This window comes from Octopus bimaculoides, chromosome 16, assembly GCF_046866305.1.
Source record: "Octopus bimaculoides isolate indiv1 chromosome 16, ASM4686630v1, whole genome shotgun sequence".
Lineage (NCBI taxonomy): Eukaryota > Metazoa > Mollusca > Cephalopoda > Octopoda > Octopodidae > Octopus > Octopus bimaculoides.
Window position 1 is genome coordinate 26,184,456 of NC_142943.1, and position 13,935 is coordinate 26,198,390.

At 33.7% G+C, this 13,935-nt stretch overlaps 1 protein-coding gene across 1 annotated transcript in view; it reads left to right on the forward strand.

Moving 5' to 3' along the window:
• LOC106883723 (dynein beta chain, ciliary) overlaps window positions 1–13,935 on the forward strand; it is a 362,109-nt gene that overhangs the window by 259,203 nt on the left and 88,971 nt on the right. Inside the window, exons 66-71 of the mRNA XM_089364269.1 lie at window positions 1,226–1,382; window positions 2,667–2,771; window positions 3,450–3,624; window positions 8,587–8,653; window positions 10,384–10,554; window positions 13,142–13,256. Coding sequence (XP_089220395.1) covers window positions 1,226–1,382; window positions 2,667–2,771; window positions 3,450–3,624; window positions 8,587–8,653; window positions 10,384–10,554; window positions 13,142–13,256 — 790 coding nt within the window. The remainder of the gene's footprint in view (window positions 1–1,225; window positions 1,383–2,666; window positions 2,772–3,449; window positions 3,625–8,586; window positions 8,654–10,383; window positions 10,555–13,141; window positions 13,257–13,935) is intronic.

The following is a 13,935-nucleotide window of genomic DNA, read 5'->3' on the forward strand; positions in this document are numbered from 1 at the left end:
ATATATATATATTATATATATATATATATTATATATATATATATAATATATATATATTATATATATATATATATATATATATATATATATATATATATATATATATATATATATATATATATATATATATATATATATATATATATATATATATATATATATATATATATATATATATATATATATATATATATATATATATATATAATTATATATATATATATAATTATATATATATATATAATTATATATATATATATAATTATATATATATATATAATATATATATATATATATAATATATATATATATATATATATATATATATATATATATATATATATATATATATATATATATATATATATATATATATATATATATATATATATATATATATATATATATATTATATATATATATATATATATATAATTATATATATATATATATATATAATTATATATATATATATATATATATAATTATATACATATATATGCTGCATGAAATTTTGTCAGGGAACAGGTCGCGGTTTCAAAGTGCCGAAAATATTTTGAGAAATTAAATTTAAATATTGAAGTGAATCTAATGGTTTTTGTGTACTTTTAAATGGCTTATAAACACCTTCCATGCTGCACTTGTTTAAATATATATATATATATATATATATAGATAGATAGATATAATCATTATTATTATGGTCTGGCTTCAACCAGGCCGCAGCAACAAAGTCCACCTGCTACACTTCTCAATCCAGCATCACTGCTCCAAGGTCCTGAATATATTGCAGGCCATTGTCTGCAATCATATTGCTGATATAAGGCTGACAACATCGTCTTACATCACCATGGAGTGGGTTCCAGAAGACTAATTTGGATGCTTCAGTTCAGGGTGGCACATGCAGATAGTTGCAACTGTATTTGCCTGATCTTCTCACTAACTTTTGGCAGGTCTCCTTGAAGACATTCATTTGTCCTATGTTGATGCCATTTCACATTTGGGACCATTTGTGGTGTCCTTGTGTGGCAGCCATCTTGCCCATTTGATTTTATATATATGTTATTGAATATGACAAGTGTCTGAAGAAGAGTGGAGAGTACTATGGCTGGAGCAGTGATCATAACAACCAAGATGATGATGCTAGTCTTAATATGTCTGTCTATAATACAGTACAGACATTCATATATTTATCCTAAATTGTAAGTTTTTACTCTCTTCACAGGTTTGTTGATTTGGCTATGAAACGGTATCTCCTGGTTTCTTCTGACCATTCCCGATGTCTGTCACTTCATCATCAACTTAGTGAGGTGGAACAAGAAGTTTCCAGCATCGATCAACTGAGAGAACATACATCAATGTTAATAGAGCAATGCCAATTAGTAAGTTTGTTTTGTAATCTGACAATAACATTGTTTAACATGATTTTGTTCCTTTGATTTGTAAGTTCTTATCAAACTATCCAACCCTTACCAGTATAGTAAAAGGGGGAAAGGGACATTAATGATGATGATGATAACAATAAGACAATTAATTGGAAGAATCTTTAAAGAATCTGAAAAAAATTTCCTGAAGTATTTGCTCTGATGCTTTACATTCTAAATCCAAACCCTACCATGGCCTACATAGGTGACAAAAATCAGTTGATTGCCTTTTTTAACACAATCTACTTTCGGTGTCTTTAGAAGATCCCAGTCTGTGGTAATCATTTAAGCTTGATCTTCTGGTTTGGAAATACTTTCCACATTCCCTCCTACCACACCCAATGGCTCTAAAAAGGATTCTGATCCCTGCTTTCCCTCATGATTAAGCAAAAGAAAACGAGTAATTAGTAGCAGGCTCTAGTAATTAATAGTGTTTCCAATTTTGGCAAAAGGCTGTCAAAAATGAAGTAGGTGGGGGAGTGGGGAGTAAGTGGATTACATTAACCCCAGTACTCTACTGATACTTCATTTTATCAACTCAGGGGGAATGCTGTAAGGCTAAGTCGACATTGGTAGAATTTGAACTTAGAACATAGTGAATCATAAGAAATGCTGCTAGGCATTTTGTCTGATGTGCTAACAATTCTACCAGGTCACCACGTTGCTCTTTATATTTTTTTTGCTGCTTTTGTGGATTCTCATGGCTCTCTCTCACTATCTGGTTCCATTATTATGAATTTGAATCGGGAGCTCAAGTCATAGTGAATCTTTCATTACCTAATTACACAACGTTGGATGAGTTGTAGTTCCTTTCTTGATAGAGCTTGGTGATCCTGACTGTTGATCTGGGATTCCTCTGCTCAGCATCAGTGCAAGAAGCACCATTGGCTCAGTTGAGCTCATTTGCTACTTCTTTATATTCTGCCATACTGCAGTCCCATGACTTTACTGCGTCCCCGGCAGGGTAGCTGAATGGGTTCTATGCCTTGCCAAAGGGCAGCCTGTAACTATGTAGAGCACAGTTGTCACTCTGTGGGGTATTTTTAAAGCACCCTTATACCAAATACCTAACTCTAGTAATTAATAATAATGACTAATTCTATAAATTACAACTACAATTTTATTCCAAGTAAATACAGCCAAGCAGAAAATATTGATTCTCTCCTTGATACAAAACAATGGAAAGGAGCAAACGAACAATGTATTTTCTTTCTAAAGTCAGTGCTATTATTTTTTTGCCAGAATTCTAGAATGTTGCTGCAACAAATTGGTCAAAATGGCACTATTATTAAACAACAGGAAAATTTTGTGTGTTTACAGAAGAAGGCAATAAATAAATTAAGGAAGGTTTGTATATTAATTAACAACAATCAGTGATGTAAATTATGGCTAGAGTATTCCCTGATTGTGTGAAGTGGATGACGTAAAAAATATCTTTGAGAAAACCTAACAATCTGTCTGTAAAGAATTGTCTTTAGAGTTAATTGTCTTGTTTGGTTATGTGTGTGTGTGTGTGTGTGTGTGTGTGAAGGTACATGGCTCAGTGGTTAGATCTTTGGGTTTACAATTGTGAGGTTGTGAGTTAGATTCCTAGACGGTGCTGTTTGTTGTGTTCTTGAGCAAGAACACTTTTTTTGACGTTGCTCCTATTCACTCAGCTGTAGAAATGAGTTGCAACATCACTGGTGCCAAGCTGCATCGGCCTTTGTGTTTGCTACCCACCAATGCTTGACAACTGGTGTTGGTCCATTTGCTTCCCTTAACCTAATGGTTTGGCAGAAGTGCCAAGCTTAAAAGAATCATAGAAAGTACTAAGGTTGATTTGTTCAACTGAACCCTTCATGACAGTGCTCCAGCATGGCCGCAGGCTAATGACTGAATGAAGTGAAACATAATGAAGATATCAAACTGAGGATATGCATTAAAAGTAGTTTTTGTTATATTTCATGAGATTTTAAGTTCCTAGACTCCTAATGTGTAAAGGTCTCATTATGTCAGTTAACTCTTGTGATATTTCTTTGTCAGTTACTGCCAGAATTCCAAGTTGCTCACCAGAGAGCTGTCTTCAAAACTGTCCAGATAGTTGTAGACACCAAGAAGCTAGTGGAATCTCTAAATATTGAAGAACTTGGTCAGTTAAAAGTGATGCCCAAACCTATCCAGGAAATTGTAGATATTTTTGCAGCAATTATAATAATTGGTGAGTACTGTTATGATAATGTTGTGAGATAGAAAAATGTCTTGTGATATAATAAATATCCAGTAGTGCAGATCACTTTAAGTGGAGGGAAGTTGTGGAAGAAGGAGATCAAGGAAGATATGGGACGAAATATTGAGTTCAGTTCAAAATGCTGAACCTTATGAAGCAGATGACAAAGGACCAAGATATGTGTCACATTGCTGTACTCATGACGACCCATCTACCATAACAGAATTCAGATCCTGAAACCAAGGTACCACATAAAAAGCATTGGTGTAGGTGCTGGTGCCAGAACTGTGTGATTGCAGACTGAACTTCTTAACTGCAAGATCATATCAACCTAAGTGATAAATTGATAGTTGCTGTTATTCAAAACCAGGTAAACTTCACCTGGGCAGGTTTATAATCAAAGGTATTTCATGTTTATAATTGTCATCAACTATCATCATCATCAACATTTAACATTCATTTTCCATGTTGGATGGCTTGACAGGAACTGGCTAGGCCTGGGGCTGTACCAAGTTCTATAGTCTGTTTTGGTTTTGTTTCTGTGGCTGGATGCTTTTGCTAATGCCAACCACTTTACAGAGTGTACTAGGTGCGTTTTATGTAGCACCATCACCAGTGTTTTTTACATGGCACCAGCACTGGTGCTTTTTATGTGGCATCTTGGTTTTAGGATCTCAATTCTGTTGTGGTGGGCAGGTCTTGTCAAGTACAGCAATGTGCCACGTATCCTGGTCCTCTGTCATCTCCTTCGTAAGGTTCAGTGTTTTGAGACTGGCCTTCAGAATTATACAGTCTCCTTTATTTAAAGAAGCATGTGATTCAATGGTGATGAATGAAGACAAAGAACAATGGTTCTTAACTGATACATTGTAATAGATATCCAGATACAATGTGGACTTTTAGAAATATAATCTAACACGTCAGAAAATACACACTAAAACTTAAATATATTGAATATTATTTAATTATCATAATTTCATAGTTTCTACTGGCAGTGCTGCTGAAACAGCTGCCTCTGGATTTTACTTTTGTTGTTGCCATTCATTTTGTTTTTTTCAACTCCTTCAGTAGAAACCTCTGCTACCAATATACAAGCTCAGCCTTCTATCCTGCATCTTCAATATTATTATAGCTCTCACTATAACCTTTTGGGTTGTAGTGTTCATTATGTTGAGGTATAAATCAATGAGCAACCATTTCACATTTTGTTCATGTCTAACATTGTACTTCAGCCTTGGTCTTGAATAGCAGGTTGCTAGTCCCATAGACTTTGCCTCTGTTAATGGATTAGAACCTGCCCTACACATCACCATGAGTTTCCTTCAATCACTTCTTTAAGGATGTACTAAACACTGCTTTATTTTTATCAGTGTGCAGGTATGTCAGTTTTCCTTTGCACTGTTGAATAGATTTCTTTCCTCACTCTCAAACAAATTCCTTGGGAAAGGAAACAGAGCTTATTGAGGCAGTTACTATAGCTCCTTCTAAATTTGGGCAAATATTAAAGATACCTTATTCAAAATAATATTGGCAGAGTTATCTTTGCCTTTGTTTTACCCATAATTTTGCTAGACAAAGTGTGTGTGTGTGTGTGTGCTTTTGTTTTTGTTGTTGCTGTCTGTGCATATGGCATCAAAGTCACCTCCAATACTCAAAAAGATCCATATCTTTTACCTTTGAGAGGTTTGTGTGTTTGTGCAAAATAATTGTGTTCATGTTTTTTCTTTTCTATTATTTATCATCTGTGGAAGCATTTGGATATTTCTTTGGGGTAGGGCATATCCCTGTGTTGCTATGTTAAAAATTCAACAAAAGTAAAAAGAAGTTGAACCAAAAATGTTGCACTAGAATAAAAATAATTAATAGGTACCATTGTTCTATAGTAGTATACTCATAAAAGAAGAAACTGCCTACACTTCTAAGACTACATAGTAATAGCCAACCTATGGAGCTAAAAATAAACACATCTTCATAATGCAAAAGCAACAACAACAGTAACAATAAATGCAATAATAATGTGCTGGATGGAGGAAGTGGTGGATGTTACAAACTAACAAATAATCTTGAAATTTATAGGAAAATTTTATTTTGTTCTCAAAGCTGCAGTAACATTATCTAATCACAATTGATGACAAGGAAAGAGTATTGTTAGTGAACCAGCAAACCTACTTGCTTATATTCTATTGCTATAATGATAAAGTATTCCTTTAGGGATGTCAAGAAAATAAACAATTGTAAATCTCTCTAAATAATTTATAAGTAGATGTTGAAAACTAACAAGGTTATCATCAATCTACCAATGTTTGTTGATTACCAAGGGACACGTATCAAGTACAAAATGACGAATCTAACTTCATCTCTTACAACTAAGATTGAAATGTAAAACAATGATGTGAGAAAACAGCAAACTGAGAATAGTTGTATTTATGAGCTAATGATTCACCAAATAAGGGTTGAAATATTTGTTTAAAACACAAAATACTCTAGCATCTAAAGAAAGTAGCTGAAAGGAAAATAAAATAAGGAATATGAATCTAATTACAAAATATTCTAATAATTAGAGAAGAGTGTTGTTTAAGACACAAATACTTCTTGGGGGGAGATGGTAAAGATTTTTTAAAGGACTTTCTTGTAAACACTATCCTCAAAAGTGTTCCATCCTTGACTACCCTATTGTCCTGTGGGGCCTTTTTTTTTCCAAGGTTGTAGGGTGTGGTGTCAAAGAGTTTTGATTGGTCAACTATCAGGTTCAATGTGCGATTGAAATTGTCATTCTGTAAGTTAGAGCCCTAATTTAAACAAACTGTTGACTTGTAATATGTTATAGCTCACTGACAGACCAAAATATAAACACTATGTAACTTCAGTGCCAGATTAATTATTAAGCAAATAAGCACAATAAGGGCATCAAGAGAAGAGGGACACCACAGAAATGGTAAATAACTGTAAACTTGCTAAAATAATATTCAAAGTGGTTTACATGGTTGAAAATATAATTTTAAAGTATTCATGGTGTCATAGTGAGGATCTGGTCAAAGATTTTGCAATTAACAAAAATAGGAGAAAACTTTAACCTTTCAAATATAAGTGAGGTGGAAGTATACAAAAATAAACATTGTTTTCCATCTTACTGTTTGTTTTGTTTCATTTTGAAAAAAAAAAAATTATTTTATGAGTTATTATTGTTTATATTTTGAATTACATATATATATATATATATATATATATATATATATGTGGGAACACCAACATTTTTAAAATGCTTAGGGCCTCTCTGGGTCTTAATCTGGCGTTGCATAACAGAAAATACAAGTACGAGGTAACAAAGAACAAATACTAGGTTAAAGAGAATACAAAATGTTTAATAAAACAGAATGAGAGATCCTAGTCTTGCAGGCTCGTGGGTGCTGGTGCTATGTAAAAACACTTGTACCATATAAAAGTGCTTGTGCCAGTGTCATGTAAAGGTACCTGTGCCACATTTAAAGCACCCAGTACACTCCATAAAGTGGTTGGCATTTGGAAAAACATCCAGCTGTGGAGACCGAGCCAAAACAGCTCTGTCAAACTGTCCAACCCATACCAGCATGGAGAATGGACGTTAAACGATGATGATGATGAATAACTAATCTAATAAAATCTCTGACATGGACACTAGAATGAAGACAATCAGTGAGTGGATTTAACCCTTTAGCATTTAAACTGGTCATGTGAATTAATAAGCATTGCATGTGACAGAATAATCTGAATGCTAAAGGGTTGATAAAGGATTTGGTTTGAAATTCAAAGAACATTACCAAAGATGGCAGACATCTGAAGAAGGCCTGAGGGTACAATGGCTGACATACTGTAACTATAACAATCAAAATGAAGACACTAGTCCTAATATATCACTGTATTAATAATATATTTCTTTGTATTGGAAAACACAACATTTTTTTTTTGTTTTGATATTTTCACATGAATTCCTTGTAGTTTGTTCAGAACAATAAATTTCCAAAGACCTTCATCAACATTTCTATCCCTTCATTGTCTAATTTTCAGAATGAAGTGATATTGGTATGTGTTACTGCTTCTTAATTGTAAGTAAAGTCAATGTGATCGGGGCAGAGATTACTGTAAGAATTTGAAGTTTTGAATATTAAATTTATATACAATGTTAATATTGAAGGTGGTGAGTGGTATGAAAGTTGAACAGGCATTCACAGAAACGGGTATAGTGAGAAAGGATTGTCCAGTAGATTGTTTTTCATTTTCTTTATTTGACTTTATGTTAGAACATGCTCTTTGAAGGAGAAAAGGATATCAAAGCTTATGGATCACAGCTCAGTATTGCTTGATCTCTGAAGAGGGGAACCAGAACTAGGGTGAACAATACATAAAATTATCCTCAAATTTTGGCACAAGACCAGCAGTTTTGAGGAGAGGGAGGGAGTTGATTAAATCAACTCAGTACTCAACTGGTACTTATTTTATTGACCCTGAAAGGAAGAAAGGCAAAGTTGAACTCAGAAAGTAAGGACCACTGAGATTTTTACCTCACATGTCAATGATTCTGCCAGAGAACAGTATATAAAGTTATGTATCAGGCCTCACAGGAAATTACCCATATGGTTAGACAACTGAACTAAATAGGGGTGTACCCCCACTGAGAAATATTTCTTGTTGTTTAATCTCTAATAGTTAATTTCACAACTGAGAGAGAAGTACTATTCTCAGACCAAGTTTGAGATCTTGCAACAGAACATGTTCCTCTGAAGGTGCCAAAAAGTGTTATGAAGGTTTTGAGCTGAATGGGTGTAATTTTAGGCCTACCACAGAATGTATATTAAATATTTGTTGTGTGTGTGTATGTGTATAAGTTTACACATATGTAATAGCAAAATTATTCTTCCATATTGATGTAATGTTTAAAAATATTTTAATCCTAATTTTGATTTTCATATTTTATAGTTAAATCTTCCACATCAGAACTAACATGGTACAAAGGGGCCAAGCGACTAATGGCTAACTTAGAAAGGTATCTTACGTTTTATCTCTTCATTGACCCTTTTGTTTCATCCACTTTGAGATCACTTGGGGCTCTGTGATAGAAAAACTATCTAGTTTTAAAATTTTGATATCTAAATTAAAGGCTTCCATCATGATTTCATTTAGGGAACTTTTGTCAAGTTATGTACTCGACATCAGCTTAAAATTAAGTAATTTTTACTAAACACTGGAAAACGGACGTTAAAGGATGAGGATAGTGATGGTGATGATGATTTTCAAAATTAATTGAAAAACAGACAATCTGTTTTGATTTGGTAATACATAATATTGTTTTAATTAATAATTCATTGCAAACAACTATAAGACTTTCTTCCTAATTTATTGATTAAAATGTTTTTTTGACATATTGTATTCTTTAATGCTGAACATAGGTGAGGTTAATGTTTAAGATGAGATTACTGTTATAATTAATCTGGTAATGCATGTAATTCTATTTTCTTTTAGAATGGCTGATGAGTTGTGTAATTCAGTAGTCTGAAAGTCTTATACTAGATACATTTACAGATTTGTTTGCCAGAGGTCTCTAGAAAAGACACACACACACACATATATATATATATATATATACATACATACATACATACACATGCACAAGTGCAGGCATGGCTCTATGATAAGAAGCTTGCTTCCCAACCACATGGTTCTAGGTTCAGTCCCACTGCATGATACATTGGACAAGTATCTTCTACTATATCCTTGGGCAGACCAAGCCTTGCAAGTGGGTTTCGTAGACAGAAACTGAAAGAAGCCTGACGTTTATATGTATGTGTGTGCGTATTTTTGCATCTGTGTTTGTCCCCAACTGCTGCTTCAGAACAGGTGTTGGTGGGTTTATATCCCCATAACTAAGCAGTTTGGCAGAATTACCCGATAGAATAAGTACCAGGCTTAAAAAAACAGTACTGAAGTTGATTCATTCAGCTAAGAACTCTTGAGGGCAGTGCCCCAGCATGACCACAGTCTAATGACTGAAACAAGTAAAAGATAAAAGATATATATATATATATATAATATATATATATATATATATATATATATATATATATATATATATATATATATATATATATATATATACATATACATATATATATATATATATTTGATTTTCTGTCTGAAGAATTTGTAATAGGAGATACCTTACATGTTTTTCTTTCATGTACACTTTTCAAACATGTAATGGTAAATAGATAATATCAAAGTTTTTTCCTGTCTCCTGTTCCGATACATGATCACTAAGAAAATACAATTTTCCAGTGTTTTCCAACTCTTATGCATGCTTCAGACAATTATAATATCTACATGCAATTTTGGAATACTGAAATATGCAGACGTGCATTACGTCTGTCATGTTAGAAAGATGATGTTGATTATGGTATTGATGATGATTGTCTATAAACCATGATTCTTCTGTCCAATATCCACAAACTGTCTCTAACTAAATCAACATCTAGTTAACCAGTTTCTTAAACTGGATCTATGAGCTGTCCAGTTCCATTTGGCTGAGCTTCTTCTGCTCCCCACTCTCTCTCTCTTTCTTTCTCTCTCTGTCTGTCTATCCCCCCTCCTTCTCTCTCTTCCTTGAGTCTATACATAAACAGTAATATTTTTTTATTCCTATTTATAATATATTGAAAAGTTGCAAAATAAAACTCAAAAAACATCTAATTCTTGAATATCAATTCTTTCAATTTTTAGGTTCATTGGGGAACTAATGACATTTGATGAATACACAGTGTCTTTGTCACATCTAGAAATATTGCAGGATTATGTTAAGAAGGAAAACTTTAATCCAGAATATATTGATAAAATTTCGCCTGGAGATTCATCTTGTAGAATTTTGTGTCAATGGGTAATTAATGTTACAAAGTATGTATATTTCCTTTAAATCTTCTTTCTGCATTCAGCTAATGAAGATTATAATATTTGAATCTTTCTACAAATAGATATTTCTGTTTTACCAAATTAGTTTTTAAAGTTGAAAATCCTTCTTTGTGATAAAACATTATTTTTTTGCTAATTCCAATTCATATTTGCAAAGTTTTGAACATTTACATAAACTGGTGGAATTAATGCTTTTTAATGCCAATCACTCATGAAGTCAGATTGACTGAAGAAAGTAAGAAGCCTTTCTAAAAGTTGCTTGTAAAATAGTAAATAAGATTTCAGCTTATTCCTAATGTGTCAACTTAACTGGTCCACCAAAGTTGCATGATGATCTCAGTAGTGCTGGTGATATGAAAAAAACAAAAAAAACCTCAGTTGTTGGTATTAGTGGGGGGACCCAACCATAGAAACCATGCCAAAGCAGACATTGGAGCATGATGCAGTTCTTAGACCCATTGGATCCTGTCAAACCATCCAACCCATGCCAGTATATAACATGGGTATTATTGATAATGATGATGTGATTCTTCAGGCAAATCATTTCATCAGAAAATGAAAGAATATGATGGTTTAACAGATGTAATGAAGTAGTTGAAAGTAAAATGTGGGTTAGTGGGAGGAGACTGAACAGAGGGAGAAAGGGACAGAACAAGTAGTAAAGTTTGATGAGAGAGAGAGAGTGTGTGTGTGAGAGAGAGAGAGAGAGAGAGAGAGAGAGAGAGAGAGAGAGAGAGAGATCAGCAAGAACATATGAAGTAGGGGGGTAAAATAAAAAAAAAGTGTAATTTGAGATTAGGGAAAAAGAAAGAAAACAACCGAAACTAAGAAGAAAACCAAAGTTAGTGACTAAATCCACCTAGGCAACAGATACTTAATTTAGTTATAATGTAATGTGATGCTTTAAAACAAAAAGTGACCAAAGAAATTAGTTTCCAGTTGACACTCTCCTAAATATGACTTATCTTAGCAATATATATATATATATAAATAAATGTCTACAGTGTTTGTTTGAAGTAGAGTAGATAACAATTGATGAGATGCATGTAAATTAGTTGGAGATTTATTTATTCTAAGGATTCCAGATGAAGAGACAATCATGCATCTTTTGCAAATATAAGTGAAAGCATTGGATTAAGTGTTACTAGAGAAGGAGTTAGGTTCTGATTCTGACTAGTTGATCACACAAGTTTTTGTTCCTTTTCAATAATAACTGGGGAAATCTAGGAAATATGGGTCTAGAAAATATTGTATGCTTAAGTAGTTTGCTTCACAAAAACAGATTTGGGTTCAATTCCTGTGCAGTACTTTGAGAAAATAATTTTCTATCATAGCCTTGAGTTGATCAATGCTTTATGAGTGAAATTTTATAGATGCAAATTGCATGAATATCCAACACCTACCAACCTAACCTAACCTATAAGAGGGGAGGGGTAACCTGGTACATCAATTTGGGGTACACAGAGCCAAGGAGGAGCCAATAATTGTCTGTTGTGCTCCTCCTTAATAAACAAATGACCTCACTACTCCCTGAAATTTTGAAAAGATCATCTCCTCAAAAGGTTCTACCTTACCATTTTGTTTTAGTATCCCTCTTTGTGTGTGCCATTGTAAAGCTGTATGTCAAGCTGCATCTCTTTATTTTAAAGGATACCTGAATGATAAAAGAATGGGAACAATTTCTCAGTTTCAGTATGGAGTCAAGTTTATTTTAACACTTTGTCGTACTAAGTCCATTTTGCATCATACCCTTCTTTTTGCACTAATAGTCTAATTTTGTTATAAATTACACATTTTTTGATTTTTCTAATTTTTTAACCATTTATATGTTCTAGTACCACATTAATATACAGCATAGTATCACCAGTGCCTTCCATAGTACAAAACAAATATATTAGTTCTCTATCATAGAAGCCACCTGTGATACATATGGTATTCAAAGTGATAAAAGATTTAGCCAGGTTTAATAATTGCATATTCTTAGATAAATTTAATTTTAAAAAGACCAATTTAGAAATCACTCCCTAAATATCAAGAATTTTAAATTCAAATTCCTTGAAATAACTTTTTTTTTTCTTCAAAATAATTACTAGGGAATAATTCTTTAAGGGTTCATGTTTAAAAATCAATCAGTAATAGACGAAGGAGTGGCTGTGTGGTAAGTAGCTTGCTTACCAACCACATGGTCCCGGGTTCAGTCCCACTGCGTGGCATCTTGGGCAAGTGTCTTCTACTATAGCCTCGGGCTGACCAAAGCCTTGTGAGTGGATTTGGTAGACGGAAACTGAAAGAAGCCCGTCGTATATATGTATATATATATGTATGTGTGTATGTGTTTGTGTGTCTGTCCCCCAACATCGCTTGACAACCGATGCTGGTATGTTTATGTCCCCGCAACTTAGCGCTTCGGCAATAGAGACCGATAGAATAAGTACTAGGCTTTCAATAATCATTCCTCCTTAAAGTCAATATTCTGCAATCATTAATCAGTCATGATGCTTCAGATGTGATTCTATGGCACCAAATTAAACAACATATATTTTCCTCTCCTTTTATGCAATTTACATATCAGCTATAACACAACAATGATGAAGAAAGTGAAGCCACTGCATGAGAAAGTCAAAGAAACTGTTTTATTTATTGCTGAAGCAGAGAAACAGTTGAAGACATTCAAAGATAAACTCAAGGTAACCAACTAAAATTTACAACTTCTCATACATGGATTTAACCATATATAATTAATATTGGTTTTTGACACACAGCCACATACACACATAGATATACATATCATCATCGTCATTTAGTGTCCATTGTCCATGCCGGTATGGGTTGGACAGTTTGACCAGGGCTGGTAAGCTGAAGGGCTGCACCAGACTCCAGTCTGATTTAGCATGGTTTCTGCAGCTGGATGCCCTTCCTAATGCCAACCACTCTAAGAATGTAATGGGTGCTTTTACTTGTCACTGGCACAGGTGCTAGTTGTGTGACACCAGTATCTGCCATGACTATGATTTCATTTAGCCTGATGGGTTTACCTTCTCAAGCACAGCATATTGTCAAAAGTCTTTTGTCATTTGTCATTGCCTCTATGAGGCCCAGTGCTTGGAAGGTGCTTTTTACATGCCACTGGCACTAGTGCTAGTTATGCAAGACCAGCATTGACCACATTGCTTCCAGGAGACCAAACACTTGAAAGGCGCTATTTACATGCCACCGGTACGGGTCCCAGTTATGTGACACTGACAACAGCCACAACTATGATTTCACTTGGCTTGACAGGTCTTCTCAAGCACAATATATTGCCAAAGATCTCAGTCACTAGTCATTGCCTTCATGAGGCCCAACCTTCAAAGATCATGCTTCACC